General features: G+C 37.9%; 2 protein-coding genes across 4 annotated transcripts in view; both read right to left on the bottom strand.

Annotated features, from left to right (window-relative positions):
* The window catches only part of LOC105384284 (unconventional myosin-XVIIIa), a 172,907-nt gene extending 148,603 nt beyond the window's left edge, over positions 1-24,304 (bottom strand). For 2 of the 3 annotated variants that reach the window (XM_048626289.1, XM_048626288.1), the window contains exons 1-2: positions 23,977-24,304; positions 5,697-5,870 (exon numbers count right to left, since the gene is read on the bottom strand). In XM_048626289.1, the coding sequence (XP_048482246.1) occupies positions 5,697-5,858 (162 nt within the window). In that variant the 5' untranslated portion in view covers positions 5,859-5,870; positions 23,977-24,304. Of the gene's footprint in view, positions 1-5,696; positions 5,871-9,749; positions 9,770-23,976 lie in introns of those variants that run through there. The other variant, XM_048626290.1, reaches the window with a different exon arrangement.
* Positions 10,368-18,399, bottom strand: LOC119694252. Its single transcript, XM_048626526.1, has 2 exons — positions 17,718-18,399; positions 10,368-10,471 (listed from the first exon to the last, which is right to left on the bottom strand). Exons 1-2 carry the CDS (start codon positions 18,397-18,399, stop codon positions 10,368-10,370), a joined length of 786 nt encoding a protein of 261 aa, XP_048482483.1.
* Positions 24,305-26,408: the final 2,104 nt, after the last annotated feature.

The following is a 26,408-nucleotide window of genomic DNA, read 5'->3' as shown; positions in this document are numbered from 1 at the left end:
TAGAAACAATCCATTTCGAGATCGATGTATCAATACAGGACAATGCAATAATTCGTTTACACTACACACGACCCTAGCAATAGACTTTACCAGATATACTTTATCAGAATAGATAGATACCAACTAAGAAAAAAATACAAGAAATAAAAGATATGTTTTCTTCTTAGAAAAGTACCATATAAGTGCAGTAATCATCAATTCACGAGCGAAATACACACCAAATCGTGACCGCGAGGCACTCGGGTTTTAAATCAATTTCTATAGCTCACATACAAATATATATCACTCTTTTTATGTCTTATGTGGCTACGAATGTTACCTTTTTCTCTGGGCATGCAATAATTCACATGATCACGAGGCATGAAGCTATTTACGATAATCATAGTGCACCAAATAGCTATCGACGCCTGCCAGCCGTGTTTACAAAACAGACAAAAACTCGTTCCTATTGGAACCAGATAAAAAACTAACATAATTCAGATATACCACACATTCCTGTAAAATTATAATTGATAACCTCATTAGGTGTGTAATGTAGAGTACATTAGCTGACTAAAGAATTTGAATATTTAAAACTGATTAATTAGTAAAACCAGTAATATGACGCTGCTGATGGTGCTAAACTGTTAAAACCTGTGTGGAATAAGTAGGTAGTAAATATTTATTTGTTACCTACAGACAGACAGAAGACTTATAAAAGCAGTACCGTATTTAAGGCTCTTAAAATTTAAACCTATTAAGAGGGCGACACAAATCAGTTAAAACTAAACGATGAAAGGATAAACAATACTAAGTGTTTTAAGCCTACGTTCATTTAGACATCATCGTGGCTTTTTAGGTTGAGAGAATACATAAACATAATTGTAAACAGTAAAGTAGGTAATACTATTCACCTTCAAGTTGTCTAAACTGGGTGACTGGCGCTGGCGCTAAGACAACTGGAAGACACAGATACTATGACACGGTCGAAGGTATTTTCCGCTCTGCCGGGCCCGAACAAAGATGTCCAAAACGTATTGTTTTTCATACAGAGAAAGGTGGGCAAATTAATTTTAATTATAATGGTAATGTGCCTAACTGTTTCGGTAACAAAAAAACAGTAACGTAACCTGTTAGTCTAATAACAATACTGTGTAGACTTTAAAAACCAGTCAACCCATAGCATGTTATAATATTCATGTAAATGTTTGACACAGTATTGAAAAAAATGCGTACAATAATTATGATCTAATACGAGGCATTTTTCAGTGCTAATCGAATCGTAAGTCATTCATTTTTAGTACAACAATATTTGATTTATTTGTCCTGTGTTAAAATTTGATTTATACAAACATACATGTATAACATTAGAATAGAATAGAATAGAATAGAATATTTTTATTTGCATGAATGTAGGTAAATGGCAAGTTATTACAAATTATAAGTACAGCTACATCCTGCCCTTTGGGGGCGTACAAATATTATTACATGAGTATTTGGTGCATGCATACCATTAATAATAAAATTACAAAATTAAAAGCTAGTCATAATATATTATATTACAAATTGTCAGCAAAAAATTCACGTACATTATAATATGTCTTTTCTACTAGAAGTTTTTTTAATTGTTTTTTAAACTGTATCATATTATTCGTCTCTCTTATATCTTGCGGTAAGTGGTTAAAGATTTTTGTAGACATTCCAAATATACTATTATCGAAGAGAGCTGTCCTCCTCGAGAATGCACATAGTTTATTTTCGTGCCTTCTACTCTTTAACGTTGTAAATCTATTTAAATTCGATTTGACGAATACTGCAACTTCATAAATATATAAGCTTGGTAATGTCAACAATTTAAGTTTTTTGAAATGTGGTTTGCATGTATCAGTTTGCTTTAGTCTAAAAATTGCTCGGACACATCTTTTTTGAGCTTTAAATGCACTCTCTTTGTCTGTTGAGTTGCCCCAAAATATAATCCCATATCTTAGTGTGGATACAACGTAAGCATGATATGCAGTTAGTACTGTTTCCTGGTTTGATTTTTTTGAGAGCATGTAAAGTGCAAAGGCAAACTTGTTTAATTTAGTACATACAGCGTTAATCTGATGTTTCCATGTCAAATGAGAGTCAATTACTAATCCTAGAAATTTATGACTTTTCACATTACATAAGGAATTATTTTGATATGTCACATTTATGTCAGTGGGTTCATTTTTATTATATATTGAAGTAAATGTCATAATTTTGGATTTTTCGATATTTATAATGAAATTATTCAGTGATAACCAATTAATTATACTACTTAAATTATCTTGAATGTCATTCTCGTGTTTATTTTTATCAATACCCCTAAATATTACTGTGCTGTCATCTGCAAATAGTACTACAGGATGGCTTGTTGCTTTAGGAAAGTCATTTATATATATTAGAAAGAGCAGTGGCCCTAAAACACTACCCTGGGGTACCCCATATTTGACTACTGCTGTTTCTGAAATATAATCCGTGCTAGTTTTAGTAACAGGATCAATTTTTTTAATTTTTGTGATTTGTTCTCTATGCTCAAGATACGATTTTAAGAGATTGAGTACATTACCTCTTACACCATACGCATACAGCTTCTTTGCAAGTATGTTATGATCAACAAGGTCGAAAGCCTTTGTAAGATCCATGTACATTGCACTAACCAATTGCCTTTTGTCAACACTAGTATAGACTTTTAGTAAAAAATCATATATTGTGGAGTTTTCCATTTGAGGAGATGGGATGATCAGACCGTGCTATTTAGTTCCAACTTTGATCAATGCTTTCCATTTCTTTCTCGTGATCTTTTTACGATACTCCAAAAATAAATAAATCAAAGCACACTCAATTAAATCCTATCCTAATAAACCTCTACCCACGAAGATACCATAAAAAAATCACATTTTCAATCAATCAAAATTTGATTGATTGAAATCACAATTATGATGTTTTTTTTTCTTTCTGAAGAAATACGAACAAAACTATAATAACTGGCTTGCTCCGAGAACTGAAAATTGCTTTTATTCGTAAAGTATGGATGCTCAGTACCCAGAGATCCATATCCAGATCTATATAGGATTACAGAAATAGTAACTAAGAAATATGAAAAAATGTTTACCTCCTACTCTTTAACAGAGTTTCGGAGACCATCTACAGAAAAACGCCTAATCCGAATGCGATTTGCATCGTTGGCGAGAACCATCATGTCCCGTGGTACAGTGGCCCATTTTGTTTCTCCCGGTGCGATGCAACGGCTGCCGTGACGGTGTCTAGTCGCCGGATCTGAAGGGTTATTCTATCTTACGAAAAACTAAGTTTCGGACTCTATGCCGTGGCATTAAACCGTACCGATTGCATGACCACCCTCGTACGTTGGTTGTGAAGCTAGAGTGATCCTCCTGAGGGCACGCACCGTGACGCTAGTGAGAGGCACCAATGAGAAGACATTGCGATTGCGCTCTCACAGAGTTCAGGTTACGGACCTGAAGGTAGACTTGGTGCCTACTGTGACAAATATTGATGGTAATCTAAAATCTACAGTCAGTAACAGAACGTTTCTGTTACAGAAAAATAATAGAGCTGATGCTATCGAAGGTGACACTGATGAGTGGAAATAAGAACTTTACATCCCGGAACTCCCACAGAAAACCCTTCCAAAATAGGGCGAAGCGAACAGCAATGCTGGGTCTGAAAGATTAAATGATAATAATAATAATAAAAGATATACCACAAAGTTGCAGACAACACATGCAAATTTTTATAATATGCTTATAAACATTTAATTGCTATTTCATGGCTGGCACGAGTTGCAATTTGTTGATATATGATAAGATATAGTAACATAATTGAAGTGCCTGAACGATCAATATAAGCTTCACGATAAGAGCTTTAAAATGTATCGCCAGCCGCAGTATCGCATAACATTTGGCGTAGACGTACCTATATGACGTGCTAAAGCTAAAGCTCTACTTAAAAGCTGGTCTTCATTCGACAATTCATGGTAAAAAGCTATCACGCTGGACCGACGAACTTAGGTAAACTATCCGGTAGTTGTTGTATAAGGAAGAGTGATGACGTAGCGCTCCAGATATATAGGTCATCAATGGGAAAAATCATAATTGACAATTAATGACTCATACACCTCATACATAAATAAATCACCTCATAACTATAACTATTTATATGCCATACAATCCATATTGTAACTTGTAAGTCCTTTAATGGATTGAATCGTTCATTCAGATTATTCTCGAGATAAAAATCTAAACACGACTTTTCAAACAGCAAAATCATTTCATCATGAACGAAGTCCGAATTTGAATGTTCTTACTATCCACCTTAACACAAAGTCCCGTGGGGATTTTGAACGTCAAGGAAAATGAACTTTTAGTATCGTGACAGAAGCAACAGTATCCTGCATCCTAGTAGAAATGAAGGGGTCAAAGTTATGTGCACTGCGGTGTTATATCGAGCTGAATGCCATTGATGCCAACATTGCGATGGAGTAACGCTGACCTATTGCGAGACTCTGCGCTCCTAGTACCACAGTCTGATGACTATGTTGTCCTTTGGAGATCTATTCTGTTTATTCACCTGTACTGTACTGTAAAATCAGCGAATCAGTTTTATTTTACTTTTATAGATATGATACAACCAATTTTCAAACCTTATGTGTACTGACAGAAAACGAATATACCTATACCTCATACTATAAATATCCATGCTGTTTGTCTAATGCTAATAGAGATAGAAATAAACGTGAAATTTAAGTCCTAGTAAATGCAAATCAAGAGATCGTATCAAATCGAAACTAACACAACCTTGACTTGTCATATCTACTGACATTTAAAAATCCAATGAAATATAATTATGTATAATGCAATTTTTACTGCAGTCTTCGAAATTAATTTCAACAAGGCATATAATGTGGACGATTACGCGATCAAGGATCAGGTCAAAAATGATTGGAAGTAAGGATAAAAGAGTATAAAGATAACTAAATAAAAGCACTTAAGAACAAAATACCGTAATACGTATGATTTGAAAAGAAACGGCGACACCTGTAGATTTTGTGAGCGATAAGGCAGCAAGTTTGGGCGTAAACGCGTAGAGCAAGAATGCTAATTTGTAAACTCATAATCATGATTTAATGACTAAGGTCAGTGACTTGGCGACTGGAGATAATTATTCATGTTTGTGGCTTTAGAAGTGTTAGATAGAAGGCCAAATATTTGGGCTTTGACACACTTACGATAAGTTCCCATTAGTTTAGGAGTTTTGCTTTCTACTGCACCAAGAAAACAATGGATCATTTAGAGTCAAAAATGCGTTGAATTCTGGAAATTCTAATAAGTAAAGTAAGTATAAGTGTAAAATATGAAAGCCCGGATAAAGCTAATTAAATAAATAATTGTAGTCTAAAATGATAAGATTTGTTTCCGTGAACGCCTATAATATCAACAGATGGTTTGCGCGACTTTTTCTCCGTTCTAAAAGGCTTCCGCTCAAGACTTCCGGTAATATAAAAACCATGCAAGCAAGCTACATACAGACAGACGGACGCGGTAAGCAACTTCGCTTTATACTATGTGCCTCGTGATTATTTTTTGTCTCGTTTAATAAGTAGAGATTATGATCATTTCTGTTACAGCTCCATAAAAGTTTATCTTTCCTCAAAAATCTTGTCTCTCTCTCACCTCCTCAAGCCGCAGCGGCTCCTCCAGGCCGGCGGCGAGTCTCTCCCGCTTCTCTCTCTCCTTCCTCTCCTTCTTCTCTCTCTTCCGCTTCTCCTTGTCGGCGGTGTCCTCGCAGCCGGGGTCGCCGGCCAGCACCGCCGACTTCTTCATGAAGTTGAACATGGCGGCTGCGAGCTGGAACAAAAGAAGTAAGTAATTAAGTATACATTAGTTAAATATCATCATCATCAGGTCCTGGGATCCTTAATCAGGGACATAGGGCTCGTCGAAGATGTCTTGCCTACCCATAAGACACACAAGACTATATCATCTAAGTAAAATTTATAATAAATGGAAAAAATTCCCTGGAAATTTTATAATATCTATGGAATTATTTAAAAAAGTGAAGTGGATCGCAATGATATTGTGTTGGCAACAGCATCAAAGGCACGGTCGATATCAATGATAAATCAATGAGAAATATACTAAACTTCAGGGGTGCATTACATTAGGACCAGACATTAAACTGCCGATAGCATTCGTAAAGCTCTTACCCTCAATGATACTTATGAAGATTGAAGAGAGGATAATGCGAGACGTATTAGCTTTTGTCTAAAGACTGAGAATAATCGAGCTTTTACGATGATAAAGTTTATCGACTAGGAGATGCTTTGACGAATAAGCTCGTGGCCGTGCCATCGTTCGATAAAAAATCATTATCATACTATCCCTATCGGGCCGATTCGAACGTTTACCTATTGAAGCGGGCTTCCTTAAGCCGCTTAGCGCCCGAGCCTATTCAGCCTATTTGGAAACAGTGACAATACGGCCCGTTACACAGCCGGTATAGATAGATGGCATCTAACCTAACTGTCAACACATTCTGTAGTGGCGGATGATGCGTCATGAATAAAACGCGCTGGTTCGGCCGCGCATACAAATCGAGCGGTATCAATTGTATTGCATTGTGAAGAGTTGAACGTCTTTGCCAAGATTTCTTTCAATGGCGTTGGTGCGTGAGCGAGTCAACCTTTTTGGGAACGGAATATTTTTGTGTTTGGATGAGCTTCAAATTCAAACACATTTTCGTCGCAGTGGAAGTAAGTTAATGTTAGTCCAGCAGAAAGAAAGAAAGAAAGAAAGAAACATTTATTTGACACACTGAACAATAAACACAGAAACAAAAAAGAAAAGAATACTACAAAAAAAATATATGAAAAAAAAACAGAAAACAATACAAACAAACTAGGATGCTGTCCAGAGCGTCAAAAAGGCACCAGCCCAGCGTGTGCTGTGGCCAGAGAGGCCACAGTGCTGGTTTTCAGCCGGCCCTTAGCTAGCAGCAAAAAACAATGTTTCCAATAAAACACTGAAAATCCAAAAAATATAAATGTTGTGTTATTTGAACTCAAAATTAGTTTAATATTGAGACACACAGATAATAATTCACAGTGGTATAATGTTTGGTTAACCAAACGATAACATTTATTTCAAACGACTTTTACGGTACATCATCATAGTAATAATTCCTACATTCTGTTATACAGAAGTAACGTAAATATTGCAAAATATTTGCCTTGAATACACCTATGTATGCTACAACGATGATAATGTAATGAATTGTGGGATATTTAATTAATAACACTGGGATTAAATAAAATTCAAAACAGGAAACGACTAAGATCGCGAATAGAGGCAATTATCAAAGTTGTTTATATTGAATAGTGAATAAGTAAAAAGGGATTTATCCTCATTCAGTGTTTATTAGCAATAATTAAGGAACTTTTTATGATTGAGATCATATATGGATGGAAACATACCACCATACCATGTTAATTACGTTAGTGGGGTTAGAAGTCACCTTACTGTAGAAGTTAACCAAGTGAACGAAGACGGATACGGTGATCGGATCGGGCAAATGATACATGTGTGTATCCGGCTTAACATATCAAAATCAACCATTGTGACAATAATATACATCAACCATTCGAGACATCTTCTGACAGTTTTTCCAAAAAAGATGGACGCTTTAATAGCCCTACAGAGCATCAAACTTTTGATACAACCATTACCATATGATACAACCTTAGAGAAGTAGCTGGTAGTGGCTGGATGAAGAACGCCGAGGGCAGAATGTTGGAGCGCTCCTTGGGAGAGGCCTGACCCCCTGTCGCGATTTTGTTACGACAACGGTTTTTCGATCAAAAATGTATTGAATTTGACGCTAATTACTTCGTAAATGTTACTTCGTTTTGACTTCGCGAGTTCTATGTCCAGCAGTGGATGATAACAGGCTGATCATAATCATATACAACCATTGGCAGTAGTGTGTTACCGTGCGTGATGTGTTTAGTAACACATGGCATGTATTACGGTCATTGGACAATGACCTGAATAGCGCGGGTTCCAGACTTGGTGACGCCTCGCGCATATGATGAGATCAACACCTCCATGATATGGATGGAAATATTGAACTGGTTTTTCATGGGAGTGTTTAATAGATTTAATTGCTTTGACAGTGAGTAAATGAGAGCCAGAAGGCCAGCGCAATGCAAACATGATTATGGTTCATGTCGAAAATCTAACTACGTGGAAACTCTGTTCTATGATTTCTTACGCTCCCCCTCAGGGCCAGTTTTCTAGGTAACATACAAATTCAATGTAACTATTTGGTACAAAACATTACTGGTTCATTGTTAAATTTAAACTACACTCACGGGCAAAGAAACAGTTCCACTTACAAAATGCAGATACCAAATGGCCCTAATTTTTTAAGTCATTTAATGGGAAAGTTGTACAAAATATTTAAATTTTTCGTTGGTAATATTCTGGTGCATCGTAATATGTACATAAATATTGCAGAAGTTAGATTTTTCGTTTAGAAGTAATTTGGTGATTTTGTCAATGGAACTTTTTCATTACCCATGAGTGTATAATATTGTTATTATCCAGGCAAAAAAAACGACTTATTAACATCATAAATAAGAAAAACACACTTATCACAAAAAATACAATCATCAGTTTAAACAAGGCATGACTCCATAAATAATAATCACGACCACGATTCGTTCATATTTGAAATAATTTAAAACGCATAAACATACCACCGTGTGCGAGAATGCTGTAAAATACATTAATATTTCATATACCTGTATTCCGTTTACCGTTGTTGATAAATAAAGTGATGATTTTGATTTACGATCACTTGATGGCTGAATTAACGGATTCTAGTTGTGTTTTAGCATAGCGGATGACTAATTATAATGATTAAGAATAGAAGAAGACGCTGGTGTTTCCTTATCCACTGTTTTGAAAATAAAATATTCACGTTCAGACTCCGCATTGTGAAAAAACCGTAATGTCTACAATTCCTTACTATTTCTATTTTCATCAAGAATAACTTTGCTTTGCGTCCGCTTCCGCATTTCGTGTTTGTTTTCTAAATAATCGATAAAGAAAAATCAATGGCATCTGGGATATCGTCACCTTAAAAATATACCAACCAATTTTCATCTTCTTAGATTTTGTTAAGCCAGCAGACGATAACAGAGCATAAGGATACATATAATCAACGAAAAACTATAACATTTTATTAAAAATTTTAAATGAAATCTTTGAAAAAATTGGGTTTGGTGTCGAAATTTTGTGAGTCGTGGACCTTTTACATTGCCCGTGAGAGTATTATTCCTTTGAACCAGTATGTATAGTTCTCTACGCGTTTGTATGTCTTGCTAGTGCCTAGCCATGCCTAGTGCATATTAGACAATATTTTACATCTATAAATATATTATAGTATAAGTCTAATCTAATTTCGAAACGTAAATTAGCCAAAAAACCTATTACAGCTTCCATCTGCTGAATTACAAGTTTAATTCAAAGTTGACGAAATATTACCTTAGTTTTACCTACGTGAAATGTTAGACTGTTGGTAAGTCATTGAGCCAAGCGGCACGCCACGCCATTGAATGGTGTCGTTTTTCTGCTGTAATGAGCAAGCATTGTGTAGGCGGCAAAAACCTACCAAGTAAGAAATTTGTCATTAGCACTAGAGGTATTAGAGCAGCTATCACTTACTTCTGATCCGATTTCAGCGTTGAATTTTTCATTAGCTTTTAATGACAGATGCCTATCAGTGTTGGCAGCCAATCTAATAATAGTAGCTGAGTTTATAGTAAGCTAGTGCTAAAATATTCAATTTAATTCTTGTATTCACTGAAATTTCGTATCGTATAAGTAATTGCAAATCTAACCACTTAGACATAAAACTTTGGAGATACCGTTGATGGGGTTTACGAGTAATTGCTCCACGAAGCAATGGTCAGCAAGTCAGGGGTCAGTCAACCACCTCTTTTAAACCAGCAATCTACGACGCAACTTCTTTTGCTTTTATGGTTTCCTGGTACTTTTAGATGCGTTCCGTATTTAATTTTATCGTTTATTTTGATACTAGCTGTTCCCGCGCGCTTCGCTTCGCCTTAAAAAGTTTTCCCGTGGGAATTCCGGGATAAAATGTAGCCTATGTTCTTTCCCAGGGTCTAGACCGTATTTATACCAAATTTCATTCAAATCCGTTCAGTAGTTTTGGCGTAAAAGAGTAACAGACAGACAGACAGACAGACACAGATACTTTCACATTTATAATATTAGTAAGGAAGTAAGGATTGATTCCGTGCTCTACCATGTTGTTATGAGTCATGGTAGTGGTAGATAGTACAGGTTGCTTGCGTAAACCCACGTGTCCAGTTTAAGTTTTTCTTGACCTTCGACGGCTGTCACGGTCACGGGCGCCGCCGAGGCTGAGTTCATGTTACACATTACTGTGCTATAATATTATGTAAACCGTAGTCGAAAATCGCTCATTATTTTTATTGGTTCGGCTCGTAAAGAAAGCAGCGTCAATGACTTCAAAAGTTCGACAACCTCAATGTTAAATCTTCAAACATAGCTCAAAAGAATAATTAGATTAATTAGTATTACGATTGTCTTAGTAAAGGTTACAAAAAGTTTTAAGCCACAGCATGCGTGTCTGTTTATTCCATACGCGTTGTTCTATGGTTTAATCTCAGCTCGCGCTGACAAGGCGGACCCTGCTGAAGCAATGGCGTCCAACAATGGAGTGGAATGTGGTGCGAACGCTATTTACATAAACATAGCATTTATGTAGGTATTCGGTCTTAATTACTAACCACTGCAAGTGCGAAAGGGCCACTTCACGCTGGTGGCGCACGTGGAGGTAAATCATGAATTAAGAAATTTGAGGTGCATGTGCATAAATTTGTGCAATGTAATGAATGTTTCTTAAGGATAAATAATATTTAAATTTCAAATAAAATTCTAAAGTCTCATCGAAAATTGTAAATAAACGAAAGATAAGCCACGAAATTGTTTACGTTACGACACGGACTATGCTACCAGGACCACAACAACAATAAGCCACAGAGTATAAGTATAGGCAGTAAACATCCAGTCTCTATCGCCAGTTTCAATACTAATATCAAAAAAAAAAAACACGCACTCACGCCTTGTACTAATGTACTCCCTTGCGGGGTAGGCAGAGGTGCATTGCTGCACCCACTTTTCGCCAGAGTGTTATGTTAATCCCAATGTAATAGGGGGCGGGCCTATTGCCATTTTACGGGCACATCCAAGACCTGAGAACAAATATCTGTGTTTAAACAAATATCTGCCCCAGCCGGGAATCGAACCCGGGACCATCGGCTCAGTAGTCAGGGCACTAACCACTACGCTATTCGGTCGTCTAGTATCAATCCACTATAATTTTCACTGTAGTATGACTTAGTATCAATCCACTATAATTTTCACTGTAGTATGACTTTTTGTCAATCTCTATTCATCCATGGCCTCGCTATCAGCGGGCGCAGGCGTTTTCATTTCAGGCATCACTTCCCGACTGCACTCGTCAATATTTAAGCACTAAGCCTGGAGTATTGGTTTTTGTAGGATATGATATTCTAGGATCCATAGATAGGAGACTAAGCTCCAATTTCACAATAGTCGGTTGAATCGTAACCAGGGAAAGGTTGATCAATAATACGTCATTTCCATATAAAATTCTTGACAGATGTGTCAAAAGTCAACCACTAATATACCTGGTTATGCTCTAACCGACTATGGAGAAATTGGCACTAATGTCATATTAATAATCAATAAGGACGCCTAGGGCAAAGGTGTTGTTGAGATAAAATGATAGGCAACTGTGATGCAAAATTATGATTTCAAAATATTTTCCCAGATAGTCGAACGAAGTGGTTTTCATTGTCAAGTTTATCCAGAAATAACCTATGATTTTATGGGTTTTCCGCAAATTTTTCGACATCTGTGGGATATACTACTAAACTTGGTACTTGCTATGATATCCACGTTATTGGTATTGTAACTTAGTACAACTATGCATCACGTAGTAGTAACAATACTTACAATAACAATTTGATTCGCACGCCAAGCTACCGTGATGGAGTACGCAAAGAGTTCAATCACCTGATTACGCAACCTAGAGCCTTCCATAGAATCGTGTTTATCTAGGAAACTAGGCCTACAGGGTAAATTATGCTTACAAACAGTTGTTTATGCAGCGCAAAAGTAGCGTTTTGTACAGTAGCGTAAGTAAAATTGTAAGAAAGTGGATTTATTTCATATTCATTCATATGCACTCACGACTGTAATCCCCGAAGGGGTAGTCAGAGGAGGCTCACAAGCGAGCCACCCACTTTTCGCAGCACATTTGTACTCACGTGGATTTATTTTGTTTAGATTAAATGGATCAAGCAATAAATAACTTCATAGTATTCAGAGCATTCTTTTGGTCCGCTTTTCGTAGTCATGTACTACAGCGTAATTTAAATATTAGTTTTTCATTGCAAACTAATTAATCTAATTATATATACAAACACTGCCCACCGCAGATGCAAGAATATACGTACAGTATACACATAGAATAATTAAAAAAATTAAAAAACCGACTTCAAAAAACCACTAAAATATAAGAAATAATTTAAGGTTTACACAAATTCTACTCGTATGTGACAGTACAAATATACCTAAGCAGGAACTGTTCTCTTTTGATGTTGGTGCGGTGACAAAGTAATCTGAAGAAATATGGCACCAACTTCAAAAAAGAACAGTTCCTGCTTAGGTATATTTGTACTGTCACATACGAGTACAATTTGTGTAAACCTTAAATTATTTCTTATATTTTAGTGGTTTTTTGAAGTCGGTTTTTTAATTTTTTTAATTATTATTTTATTTTATAGTTTTTAGTTTATTTGCAATATTTTTCAATCAAAAGTAAGGTGCAAATGATACCAAAAAGTCCTACTAATCAATACAAATCATTCAAGCCTAAACACGAAGTAGTTGTTATATACCGTTGAGGAGTTCCCCTGACTGCCTTCCGTTTCCATCATCAGATCAGCTCAAGGTCACCATCATATTTTTTTGTTATAAGAACTATATTTACATTCTTAATTTCATTAGAATCGGTTAATATGTGCCCAAAATGGAAATTCATACCCTGTTTTTACCCCTTTACCCACCCTTGGGGGTGAGAAATTCTGAAAAAAAAATGGGACCACCTGGGAGCTCAACCCAATACAACAAAAAAAGAATTTTCAAAATCGGTCCATAAACGGCGGAGTAATCGGTGAACATACATAAAAAAAAATATATAAAAAAAAAAAAAAAAAAAAAAAAAGATCCCGACGAATTGAGAACCTCCTCCTTTTTTTGAAGTCGGTTAAAAATCACGTGCCATATTAAGATGGAAGTGAGAAGGCATTATACATTTATAGCCATAAACAAACGCGGCTTTAGAGGACGCAGATCTATTCTAAGGTAGGACATAACGGAAACTGTACATAATAATATACCTCTATATAAAAACATAATCGAACGGGAAGTCAGTCAGTCGTCAATCCAGCCCATACTTCCGCGATTCTACTCCCAGTCAACACAGATATGGAGTGAAGACCAATTTGTGATCTAGCGGTAGGATCACTAGCTATGTAAGGTCTTATACATAGAATATGTGATAAATGGAAAAAGACTCTAGGTAGACACCGTGCAACGGAAAATGTTAATGGAATAATGATGAAATCATAAGTGGTGAAAAAGGTGAAATGAATTGAGTGAACAAAATTTCTATTGTCGATAAGAAATTTTTAGTCAGGAAACATCTAGCTTTGTGTAAAGTAGCGTACTAAAATATAACTTTATTCAAAGAAACGCAAGGAATGTGAGACTTTCCAAGTGAAACGCAAACGAAAACATTTAGTAACATGCTTAGACAATTTACTAAATTAAAGTTCATTGGTTCGGTGCAGTAGAATTCAGTTGATGATTCAGGGGGGTCACAACAGCTTACGTAAAAGGAACGAACGAGAGCTGTCAAGAACGCAATCGGTACGTTTAATACAACGAGATAGAGTTGTGGCAGCAATCCTATATTTAGTTTTTCATAAGCTACAGTGATCCCCCGGGCATCGCCTGCAAGTGGTCATTATCACGCGATGTGGTTACACAGATGAAGTGTCAAATGGTAACAATTGCCCAAATTGAGTGCATTAGATACAATCTATTTTAGATGGGTGTTAGGGCGTCCTCGAGTGGCCCGGACAAAATGCACGCACACCATGAGAATAGAAATAGATAGGCATAATTTTTAAACATATTTTTTAGTAGGTCGCACAACGCAACGCTGCAATATCATATGTTCGACCTAATGGCACTAATAGACTGCCGGCACAGTCCGCTCACTGTACTTTGTACTGTTTCAACACTAATTCGACGAATTAGTACAATTTGAATTTCCTGTTTTCACCGATTTTCTACTTTGTATTTTTTGCGTAATTATGATGTGATGGTAAACTAAGCAGTATCATATTATTGTAAGGTTAACGTTATTATTTTAGAGTGATTATGATTGTCTTAAATTAACCGCATATCCAAAAACACCCAATTCAACTTACAAAACGCTATAAGCTAAAGCGTTAACGGCGGCGTTAATTGGATAATCCCAAAAAATATACACGTGCCCAAGCAAAAACTGCTTCTAAAACCTCTAAAACCTGGCACCACACCCAGACCCAGACTGCATGCCTCAAGCTACGCACTCTGCATTAGATCACCAGCAACGTAACTAATTGTGTTGGTCGTAAACTGCAGACATTGACCTTCCAGTTGGAGATCCGGACGCTGCCACCGCGGCGCGTGCGCAATGGACCGCGCCCGTTGACAGATTGTCCGATCGATCGAGGTTATATATTTGCTGGTAGCAGTTTAGTTTTTGTTTAGTGCGAGCTATATAGTTATTATAATATGTTTCATGGAGGTGACGCAGTGTACCTAGGTACTGTTTAAAGCAGCTTAGTGGCAACTCTTCCGCGTAACACGAATTTTCGTTTACTTTTCACTGCTGGAGCGATGGAGAAACTGGCACTAGGGCCTCTGGAAGTAAATAGCCAATCCCCTTCCTAGGTTGACCATGAACTAGCGTGGGTGCTACAGGTTGCTATATTATTTATTTATTTATTTATTTATTTAATCCTTTATTGCACAAATATAAAAATAAGTGTACAAAGGGTGGACTTAATGCTACAAGCATTTTCTACCAGTCAACCCACAGGAGGTGCAAGAAAATTTTATTATAAGGTGTGCAAAAAGAAAACAACACTATAACTACAAAATTAAAACAAGTCACTTAATAATAATTACCAAATATAATATAAAATACGTAACTACATAAAATATAAGTTAAGAATATATAAATATGCATAATATAAATGATATATACCTATATATAAATATATATATATATTTATAATAACAATAATTAATTTAGAGGTTCAGGAAAGAGCTATCAACTAACTATCTTACTAAGGTAGTGAGTTCGAGTAAGACGCTTAAAAACGTTGCGAGACGGAGCTTTCCTAATGGATTCAGGGAGATCGTTCCATAGACGCACAGCCGTGACCGCGAAAGAGTCAGACATAAAGCCAGAGTGGAAGGAGGGTAGGGCTAAAATTGAATTATGAGAAGAACGTAAGTCTCTGGTATGAGTGTCAGATAGAAATTGGAACATAGACTTTAGATAAGGTGGGGTATTTGGCTCGTGGAGGATAGAGAAGAGAAGACAAAGGATACGCAGGTTCCTACGGTCACGGATGGGGAGCCATTTCAATTGAGCGCGGTAATGTGAAACGTGATCATATTTACGCAGCCCAAAAACGAAACGAATGCACGTGTTCAATAAGCGTTCAAGCAAAAGCAATTATGTCTACTACAATAGACTGATATGCGACATAATACTTCAGGACACATTATTTTAGCAGTTCCGAAACCGACGAACGATGAGGAGATAATTTTGAATGTAGAGGAAGCGTAAGAAGTATATTGTATGAATATCTTGGCACATAGAGGTCCATATAATACATAATTATAGTTTCTGCCTACCCTCTGGGAGACAGGCGTGTGTATATTGTATGTGTGTGCAATATAATGCTCTTGGAAGAATCATTTACCAAACAAGGAGAAAAGTACTGGATGAAGATCCGATATTACGAGTAGATTCCTTTCCTTCCATCCGATTGTCATATCAATCACGCCTTCAAGGCTGTTTTCACCAAGTGTCAACAATGATCCAAACAATGGCCCCACAGTGCTGGCTATTGTATTGTGAATTTCAGCTATTGCATCGTTTCACGTAATACCGCGGTCGGGGGCGTAGAGGAACGCATCGCATCGCATTTAGGTCATGTTTCCGGAACTAGGCAGTTGATAACCGAGTCTAGTTATTTTATTTATTTATTTATTTATTTATTTCCCACTTATAACTATCATTACAGGCTTAACCTAATGCGATAGAAAAGCATACTTAACCAATTAACTTACATACCTACTTAGACTTTGACATATTATCTCTGCTTACATAACATACCGTGTACAATGCTGTTCTTGTGAATTCACTGAGAGAACAGGAAAACAGGTCAATGTGTTCCGCTATAATGTTGAGCGTGTGCAGAGCGCGCGTGAGGGGCGCCCGGCCCAGGCGGTGGGTGCGCGCGGCCGCTCCACGTACCTGTCCGGTACATTCATACCTATCCTGCTTAACACTTCAGAATTACTCAATTTGCCATTCATAATTTTAAAAATGTAACAAAGTAACGTTACTTCCCTTCTAACTCTCAATTCGTTATACCCATACCATATCCAGTATGAATTGAGTCGGATACATTAATGGGTAGAATGGATATACCCCATATTGCCTCAAGTATAAAAATCTAATGAATTTATTTTGAATGCGCTCCAGCATGAGATGATATTTCATTTCATGTGGAGCCCAGATGACTGCATTAAATTCTAAATTACTCCTCACCAGAGCGTTATACAAGGCTACTATCGCGTTAATATTTATAAATCCTTGGACTTGGCGAAGCACAAAACCTAGATTCCTAAAAGCTTTTTTACAAATATTTGTGATGTGATCACGAAACGTAAGCTCTGCTGTAAGGTGTACTCCTAGGTCCCTTACCTCCGTAACTCTCTTCATCGGTACATTCTCCACGGCGTACCCGTGATGGAGCGGCGGGCGAGCTCGGCTGAACGTAATGATCAGGCACTTGGCCGTGTTGAACTGAAGCTTATTTTCTAAACTCCACTCTACCACTCGATCTATGTCCTGCTGTAATCTTATGCAGTCGGTTGCGTCTCGAATCGGAAGGAACAGTTTAAGGTCATCGGCAAACAGTAGACAGCTCGCATTCCTGACAACACTGGGTAAGTCATTTATCATTAAAATGAACTCCAGGGGACCGAGATTACTTCCCTGACTCACTCCAGACCGGGTAAAATATGGTTCAGACTGGTGACTTCCGTACTCCACATATTGCCGCCTGTTCCGCATATAGCTGGCAAAAAACTGTAGTAAGTGCGGAGTGCAGCCGACACTCGCCAACTTGCTCAGCAGAACATCATTATCTACCAAGTCAAACGCTTTCCGGAAGTCAAAATAGGCAGCGTCAACCTGACCTCCGCCGTCGACTTCCGGTAACACCTGACACATGTAGTTGAGCAGGTTGCTGGTGGTGCTGTGGCCTGGCCGGAATCCGTGTTGCACGTCCGATAGCTGTGACTGAACTTGAACTAACAAGCTCTTCTGCACAGCTGATTCGAAGACTTTAGCAGGAGTCGAAAGTACCGCCACGGGCCTGTAGCCATCTACACTTGAGCTGGCAGCCCCCTTTGGCACCGGGATCACCCTAGATAATTTCCATTTTTCAGGATACTCCATCCTCTGCAAACAAACATTGTAAATGTGAAGGAGCGGATCTGAAAGCGCGTATCTACAATCCTTGAAGAGAAAAGCTGGTATCCCGTCGGGCCCAGCGGAGCGCTTGGGCGGCAGGCGCGCGAGCGCGGCGCACACGTCGCGCCGCTGCAGCTGCACCCGCGCCGCCGCGTTGCCGCCGCCCGATGCTGCTACCGCCGCCTCCACGTCTAGATTAGGATTCTCCGTTTTATATACCGAGTGAAAGTATCTAGCGAACTCATCAGCACATTGTTCCTCCGCCAATACGATACCATCCTTAACTATTTTTGTCCGATTTCGTGACCCTCTTTTAGATTTCACATAGTTCCAAAAAGCTTTAGGATCCTCGGTGAGGTGTTTTTCTACCCTATGTCGGTATTCATTGTATGCAGACTCGATCATTTTCTTAACCTTTGCCCTACACCGAGCGAACGCCTCGTAATCACATGTCGACTTACTAGTCTTATAACGCTTATGAAGCTTCGCCTTCAATTTAATGTCGCGGATAATGTCCGGCGTGTACCACTCGGGATAACTGTATCTCGAGTTTACAAGCGGCCGCTTTTTTCTTGGTACACAGTCATCTAAAATATTATTAATGGTCTCGTAAAAGCAATCTAACAATAAATCTACGCTTCCCAACTCATACAGTGCAGTCCAATCGATGGATGCAATAGACGAGTATAATAATGGATAATTGGCTTTTCTGAAGTTCCACTGGTCGGTCGAGTGACACCCAGGTCGCTGGGGGAGCGGGTCGTCAGCGGCGGCGGGGGGCGCGCGCACCGTCACCTCGAGCGGCGGGTGCTGCGGGTCCACTGGCACCAGGGGCGCTCCCTCACCCACGCTCACGCACTCACCCAACCCACCCGAACATAATACTAGGTCCAGCATATGGTTATTGCAGTTGGTTAACCTATTACTCTGGGTGAATCCACAATAAGTTACAAAATATTCGTTAGTATAGTTATTAACTGAGTATTAGTTGCACAACTTCCAATTAGCGATAATGACATTAATCACACACGGGCGATGTCATTCGTTGTGCATTTAGTTAATTGGTCTCTGTGTAGGGCTGTGTTGTGTCCGCCCACTCTTTATGGATTTATTGTACACGAATTCAATGCATTTATAAATCGTTATGAATAGACCGATTAGGTAATAAATAAGGTCTGCTCTTGCAACGGCTTAAAAAAGGTGTGCAGGTCTCTTTTAAACTATCGTAGAAATTATCTGCTCCAACTATTAGTTACTTACAATAACTTCACTATTCGCATATTACTGTAGACAATCCCGCTCTAATTTCAACTCAGTCAGCAAATTGTCAACAGTAAGCCCAGCACAAAACGTACCAACAATGGTAGGAAGGCGTACTGCAGAAGTGGGTTGCATGCGAAATTCAGACAATCGTAGTAGCATCGCTGTCACGTTGTGTCGTCATTTGTCGTGTTGTTGGCGTCGCGAGCATTGCGCATCCTGCCGCCCTGTCTGCCGGTGTGACGAGATCACTTGCAGTGCCCCGTAACGTATAGGTATCGTATGTATCGGACCAAACGGAATTTCATAAATGTATGGAGAAACTGCGTCGGCAATGTCGATTAAGTGGACGCACGCATATGATGCCGAAAGGTGGACGTTTCCTCTGGTTTTCCAAAGTATAGTGTAGCGGTTCTCGATTGTCATTGGCCAGCAACAACTTTGTTTTGAAATTGTTAATAAGAGTTTGTGAAAGTGAATTGTCCTTTTAATTAAGTAATGTATTAAAATACGAATAAAAGGTTCTTAACCACTCTGTCTGGGCTGGAGAAAGTTTTCAAGTTAACAAAACTTTTTACCAAAGAACCTAAAGTCTGCCAACACGCAGTGACGCAGTTATATTATAACTGCCTTATTGAAATATATGTATAAGAGCTTTTCATACAGGGTGTACGGCAGGTCAACCGACTAACTTTATTGGGTGACGGAATAGGTGACCTTTTTTCCTTGTCATGTAAAAGCGAAATTTGATGTTTACTGCTGGACATAGGCCTCTAGCCTCTCCTCACGTCACGCCTGACTTCTATAAAATTAATTCACACTAGCTGTTCCCGCGAGCTTCGCTTCGCCTTAAAACGTTATCCCGTGGGAATTCCGGGATAAAAAGCCTATGTTCTTTCTCAGGGTCTGGACCATATGTACACCAAATTTCATTCAAATCCGTTGAGTAGTTTTGGCGTGAAAGAGTCACAGGCAGACAGACACACAGTTACTTTCGCATTTATAATATTAGTTAGGATAGGATTAGGATTGAAGAGGCAGAGATATTTCTTGAGCAACGTCGACGTCGGGTGCATACGATGCAATCTATCGACACAGCCCTCGTTGCAGTTATTTCAACTATTTCGTGGGAGTGGCGCTTCTGCTGCCTGCATATTTTATTTATAGTTCTAGTTACATTTTAATTTATGCAAAAGCATGTAAAAGTTCTAATGTAACACTAAGTGCCAATTACACCATAGTTGGTGTTCAGTTATCAAATAGCTTTCTTGTATTATACATAGATGTCACTATCCCGTAAACTACATCGCGGTATTAAGTTCTCTTCTATGTCAATGACCCTTGTAATATACCAATAAACATTGCTTCTACTACCAGCGATCCGAACATAAGGCTACCAAGCCTTTTCATGGTCCTTCGAGCCGGATCCAGGTGGATGTGGTCACTGACCACACCACCCTAGTAGTAGCCACTTTTTGAGCACACAGGATGCATGTAGGTCCTTATCGGCTTGTTATCAAGTCCATGCATCTTGTGGAGTTACCCCCTTCACCTCATGGTGAGGGTGGTAATGAAGAACGTACGTTCTTGGTGGGCGGTATGTTCAGTTATCAAGTAGTTTTTATGTATTTACATAGATGTCACTATGCCAGAATCTGTATCTCGGTATTAAGAGTTCTTACATATTAATAACCTTTCTTCTTATACAAATAAACGTCGCTTCTACTACCAGCGATCCGAACATAAGGCTACCAAGCCTTTTCAGTTGGTTAGAGCATAATCAGGTAATAGTGATTGACTTTTGACACATCTGTCAAGAATTTTATATGGAGATGACGTATAATTGATGGACCATCCCTGGTCGGGTTAGATAACCGAATATGGAGAAATTGGCACTAAGCACGCATGTTTACATAAGGCCGTTAAAAGCACGAGAACGCATGTATTTTTTTATTTTAAATGTTAAACTAACAAGGTCATTATTAAAGTATTATTTGTTGCATTCACAATACTGCTGTAGATGCTCCAATCTCCCAAATCAGACAATGATCTTATAATAAGTAAATTAAGAATCAATGAATCCATAAACGATATTACATTAAACTGCTGGCTATAAAAGCTTCATTAGTTAGTCAGATTTACTAGTCCCATCTAGAAGATAGAATAGAGTTGGCATCCATCAAATTAAACCCGTATGTTGGAGTCCAAGCAGACATGCTGATGATTATCTTTATAATCTTGTTAGTATGTCTCTGACGTCAGTGGCGAGCGTGCAACTGCATAGCACATGTCCTAGTTATGCTGAACCAAGTATAAAAAGATGAATTATGCTAAAGTTTTTAAAAAGAAAAGTTTATGTGATGAAAATATTGTGTGGTAAATATAATACAAGTAGTTAATTTAATTTAATAAGCTTTTTATGAGTTGTTAGGTCTGCAAAGCTAATGTTACACCGCACAGTGGTACATTAATTTAATGTGTATAATTCCTTTGAACATACTAAGCTAATAATTCAAAATATTCCTAAAATTTTTATCCCATCTTTTTTCAATTTCAGCATTGTACATTACCTCTACAAATTGCTAATAAATTATCTCGGTCTAAGTGAAGTTTCGTGCGTTTCTTTCTGCTGTAGAATGTGTAAGTGCATTTTTTGTTGATGATCATTAATGATCAATCATTCCACCTTGTTTGACACGACACATTTCATCTAATCTCTCTAGTTTTTTGCCGCTGCTCGTGCATATCAATTACAAATCTATTTTAAATCTGCTGCACGGATTATTTCGCGAAAATTTCAATGAAAATGACAAATAAAAACGCGTTGCGTAAGTTTTCCTAATTTCCTAACAATCATCTATAGGCATCGATCATATTCATATATCACTGGAGCTGAAAACCATACATACCTAAAGAAAACGTACTTTTCGTAAATTTATTTACTATTATTTAAAGCAACTACCTAAAAACAAAAACCGTCGACAGAGCGCATTCACATATTTTTTGCAGTGCATTGTTTACGCATTTACCTACACAGTTGGTGCCGCGGTAATTGCAACTCTACGGCTTTGCGTTAGGAGTCAAGGGTCGTCGAGGGGGCAGCCAGCTGACAGCCGGGGCCCGTCTGGAGGTTTACTCTATACTGACGAGAAACGAACGAACGAGAGGTTTCGTGCAATCGGCCCGTTTAATACAAAGTGATAGAGTCGTGGCTCGCAACTGTGGTCGTGGTCTGCAACATAGTTTTTCGTCTGTATAATGTAGAGTGACCCGTGGCCCGGGCGGTATCGATTGAGGCGACGCGACGAGCCTCCACGACCCCGGCCATGTGGGGGGAATAAAGGCGTAAATGCCCCGATAGGGGGTGAGCCGTCTAACGAATATACGCCTTAAGGGTCGGGTATAGAGGTCCTGGTCCTGGGATGTGGCAGCATGGTATTTGCACTTGGGTTGAGGTGGACTTATGAAAATAGTGGAAATATTTTAGATTAAGTATTATTATTATTTGTAAATGTAAGGACATGAATTTCATTATGACCTACTGATATTTTGGTATAAAGAGTTTTTATAGGCAAATTATACTATATTAACAAAAAAAATTACAGTGGTTATGCATGAAAATCTAATATAGCAGATGCATTAACCGGCATACCTTTTCCTGTGTGTTTACGAAATAAATTACAGAATAAAAGTATTTCTTTGAAAAGGTAAACTAAGAATTTAATTTAGAAGTATTCTCCTTATAACCTTTTAATATTCATAAATTAATTCATAGAAAAGTTGTAAATGATTGAGCTATTGATTCTGTTCTGAACAATTTGTTCTTTGAGAGGTACAAAATGGTTTAATAGCTAAACTTTTCTATGAATAAGGGGGTAACAGTAGAACAAAGCTATGGGTACAAAGATCATTTCAGAAGAAGAGGCCTATGTCCAGTAGTGGCCTATAGGATAGTTAAAAAAGTACACTCTGTACTTTCAATCTCATTAAAGTCTCTAAATAAAAGGGGATTAAGATGCAAAGCTCAAAAATGGTTTTATTTTAACCATAAGTATAGGCACCGGACTGGTCAGAGTGGAGATCTACACTTTGAGCCGTATGTCCCTGATTAGGACCTGATGATATGAATAAATATGAAATGCCAGACTGACACAAATAAAACTGCTAGGTTTCGTGTCATAATGTTATTTAAAATTTAAGGATTTTTTGTGCTAATAAATAAATAATTAAGATTTATATTTTTTACAGTTCTAATATATTTCTATGTATTAACACATATGAATTCCCGTTGTAAGCTTGAATTAGCTTCTCATAAAATTAACTTGAATGCTCTTATTTTGGTTTTCATACATATTATTATAAAAAGAATTGGCAGATATACCTTTGGTTTAAATGAAACTAGTAACAGTCAGTCTCTAAATTCATACATTACATTCTTAAAAAAGAAATACTTACCTAACAAGCTAACTTAGTATATAATTTAAAAGGTAAATGACCCCTTGTGCATTTAGGGAACAAAAACCAGATTACCATAATATCTAAACTAATTAGAAGCATTCCTAAATTTAGTAAATCTATGTGATGTTTAAAGTTGTGTTGTACAAAAAACATTTGGAAAATAATTGGGATAGATTACGAGTTCGAGGCATAAAAAAATAAGCAGGCCTAATACTTGGAACTCGGCTAAGTGAGCCGAACGTTTTAATGTAAATATTTACTTACCTATGAGTATTTTTAAATCCAATAGTACTGTGATCCACAAAAACAGAACATAAGCACTAGATACACAACACCAAAACACACCGAATTCCTGGCATTGTATGCTTTAGTTTATATTCTATCAAGAAAACAGAAATTAACACTTTATCACATGAGTTTCGTAAATAAATACACACAAAATACACAATTCACGATCGCCCATGAATATCGCACTTTTGACAGATGTCGATAAAGTTGAGGCGTTCCGAAATATGCAAATAATTTTGATAGAAAATAATCAAGAACTGAAGGCGATGCACTATGAAAACGCGCCGCGTTCGACTGGCGATAATAATATTTTTGTCTGTGATGTGGAATGGAATGGTTTTTTTTTCTCTGTATTCTGAAGATGATCTGTGAACCAGTGTTGCCACAGTAATTTTTCATCATTTATAACAAGATAAATATTTTAATTATTATTCTGAGCTCTTGAAAGCGGCATCTGTTGTTGAGTAGCAGAACTTCCATTTCTTCTTGTTCCTCTAGTCGGTCAAGTGATTCTAATTTATCAAATACAGATGGCGCTATTACCGTATTTAACAATACTTCTAGTTCACGCTATTTTCTGTTTCCATTTTATTGGAGTGTGGACTGTTCAGCCTGGACTATTATTATGTACGGGATGGACGTAAAACAGAGCGTGGTATCTTCAGCTAACTGGACCTATCACCGAGGGCTTTTTGGGTAACACATATTGCTGAGCAAGGAAACCGGATAGTTGGTTAGGGTAACTTTTGTGCCGGGGGTAGGGTTTCGTTTTTCCCGACCTTTTTCTGTTCCCGGGAAACGGGAATTTATTTTAAATGCTAGTTTTTGCTATTTTCGGGTATTAAAACACTAACTGTTTAGTTTTAAGTTCGTCATAATTATATAATGTTAATGTTTTAGTTCATGTGCCAACAGATGTCACTATCCCTTTCCGTACATCGCGGTGTTAAGATTTCTTTGGTTTTAATGACTTTGTGCTTGATACGATTAAACGTTACTTCTGTCAGCAAATAGTGGTTTGACTTGGACTTATTCATGGTCCTTCGTTAGCCGGATTGCGGAATCAGATAGTCAAATTTTTGGTCCGACGCAAGTATCGGGGAACAAGGATTCCCTGAAGGTGCTTCGGGTGGTTGGCCAGAGCGTCAGCCAGCGAGAGCAGCCAGTGCAGCGCGGACAGCTCCAGCATCGGCAGAGCTCCTGGGTGCACCGTGGCGGATGACAGCAGTGGCGCCGCGAGCTGCGTCACCCCATCTGCCACGCAGCGGCAACAGGACGAGCAAGGGAGTGGATCACAGAGGCCGGTAATCTAAGTGAACCAACTGTGAGTACATTTTGACAGTATCAGTTTGAGTAAACCCCCCCCCCCAAGTGTCAGTGTCATTCTCAGAATAATTATTGAAGTGCCAGTGTGTCAGTGTCAGTCAAGTGTCAGTATGGACATTAAGAAAAAAAGAATAATTTGTCTTTGGTTCTGTAACGTTCTCTCTCTTATAGACAGTAGTTAGAATAATTATTAAAATTTAGTTAGAACTTAGAATAATTTAACAAATATTGGTCAGACGGGGAACCTATGCCCGATTTTGGTTCTGTGAGAAACCAATCAAAAACTTGTAAAATTTTCAAAATTTTCTTTGGACTTAGCAAATTTCAAACATTATTCTACTTCTGTCAAAATGTCGTCTTCTATTAAAAGTCAACTTGGCTCAATTTCCAACATTGTTAAAGCGTATGAAAACTACAAAAAGGCACCAAAGGACCGTTTAGCCAAGGAATCATACTTACAAACCAGACTAGAAGCGTTAGAATTTCATTTCAAAATTGTTACTGACAACCACACAAAATTACTCTCTGAAGCATCCGATGAAATACTCGATAGCCATGAATACTTTACAACCGACATGTACTCAGAGGTAGAGGAAACGTACATCATGTACAAGGCGGACTTAAAGGAAGCTCTATCCCGCTTCATGCCGAGTGCATCGGCTGCTTCGGAACAAACAAACAAACACGTAACTACCAAGGGGGAAACTCAGGTTCACTTGCCAAAAATTTCCATACCGGTGTTTTCTGGATCATATTCGGAATGGATACCGTTTAGAGATTTATTCACATCGTTGATTCATAACAACGAGTCATTGGACAGCGTGCAAAAAATGCACTATTTAAAAGGGTATCTCTCTGGAGAGGCCGAGCAGCTACTAAGGTACGTTGCGATCACAGCCTCAGCCTACCAGGAGTCCTGGGCCTTGCTAAATAGTAGGTATAACAACAAAAAATACTTAGTGAACTGTCTAATGAAGCGTTTTATGAATCAACCCAGTGTTGCAAATGAAACCTCTAGTGCAATTAAAGACATGCTTGATCTTGTAAATGAAACAGTAAACGGTTTGAAGAACCTTGGTGTG

The sequence above is a fragment of the Plutella xylostella genome, chromosome 16 (genome assembly GCF_932276165.1).
Source record: "Plutella xylostella chromosome 16, ilPluXylo3.1, whole genome shotgun sequence".
Classification (NCBI taxonomy): Eukaryota; Metazoa; Arthropoda; class Insecta; order Lepidoptera; family Plutellidae; genus Plutella; species Plutella xylostella.
Note: the sequence above shows the minus strand (reverse complement) of the source record. Positions and strands in the feature narration are given on the sequence as shown.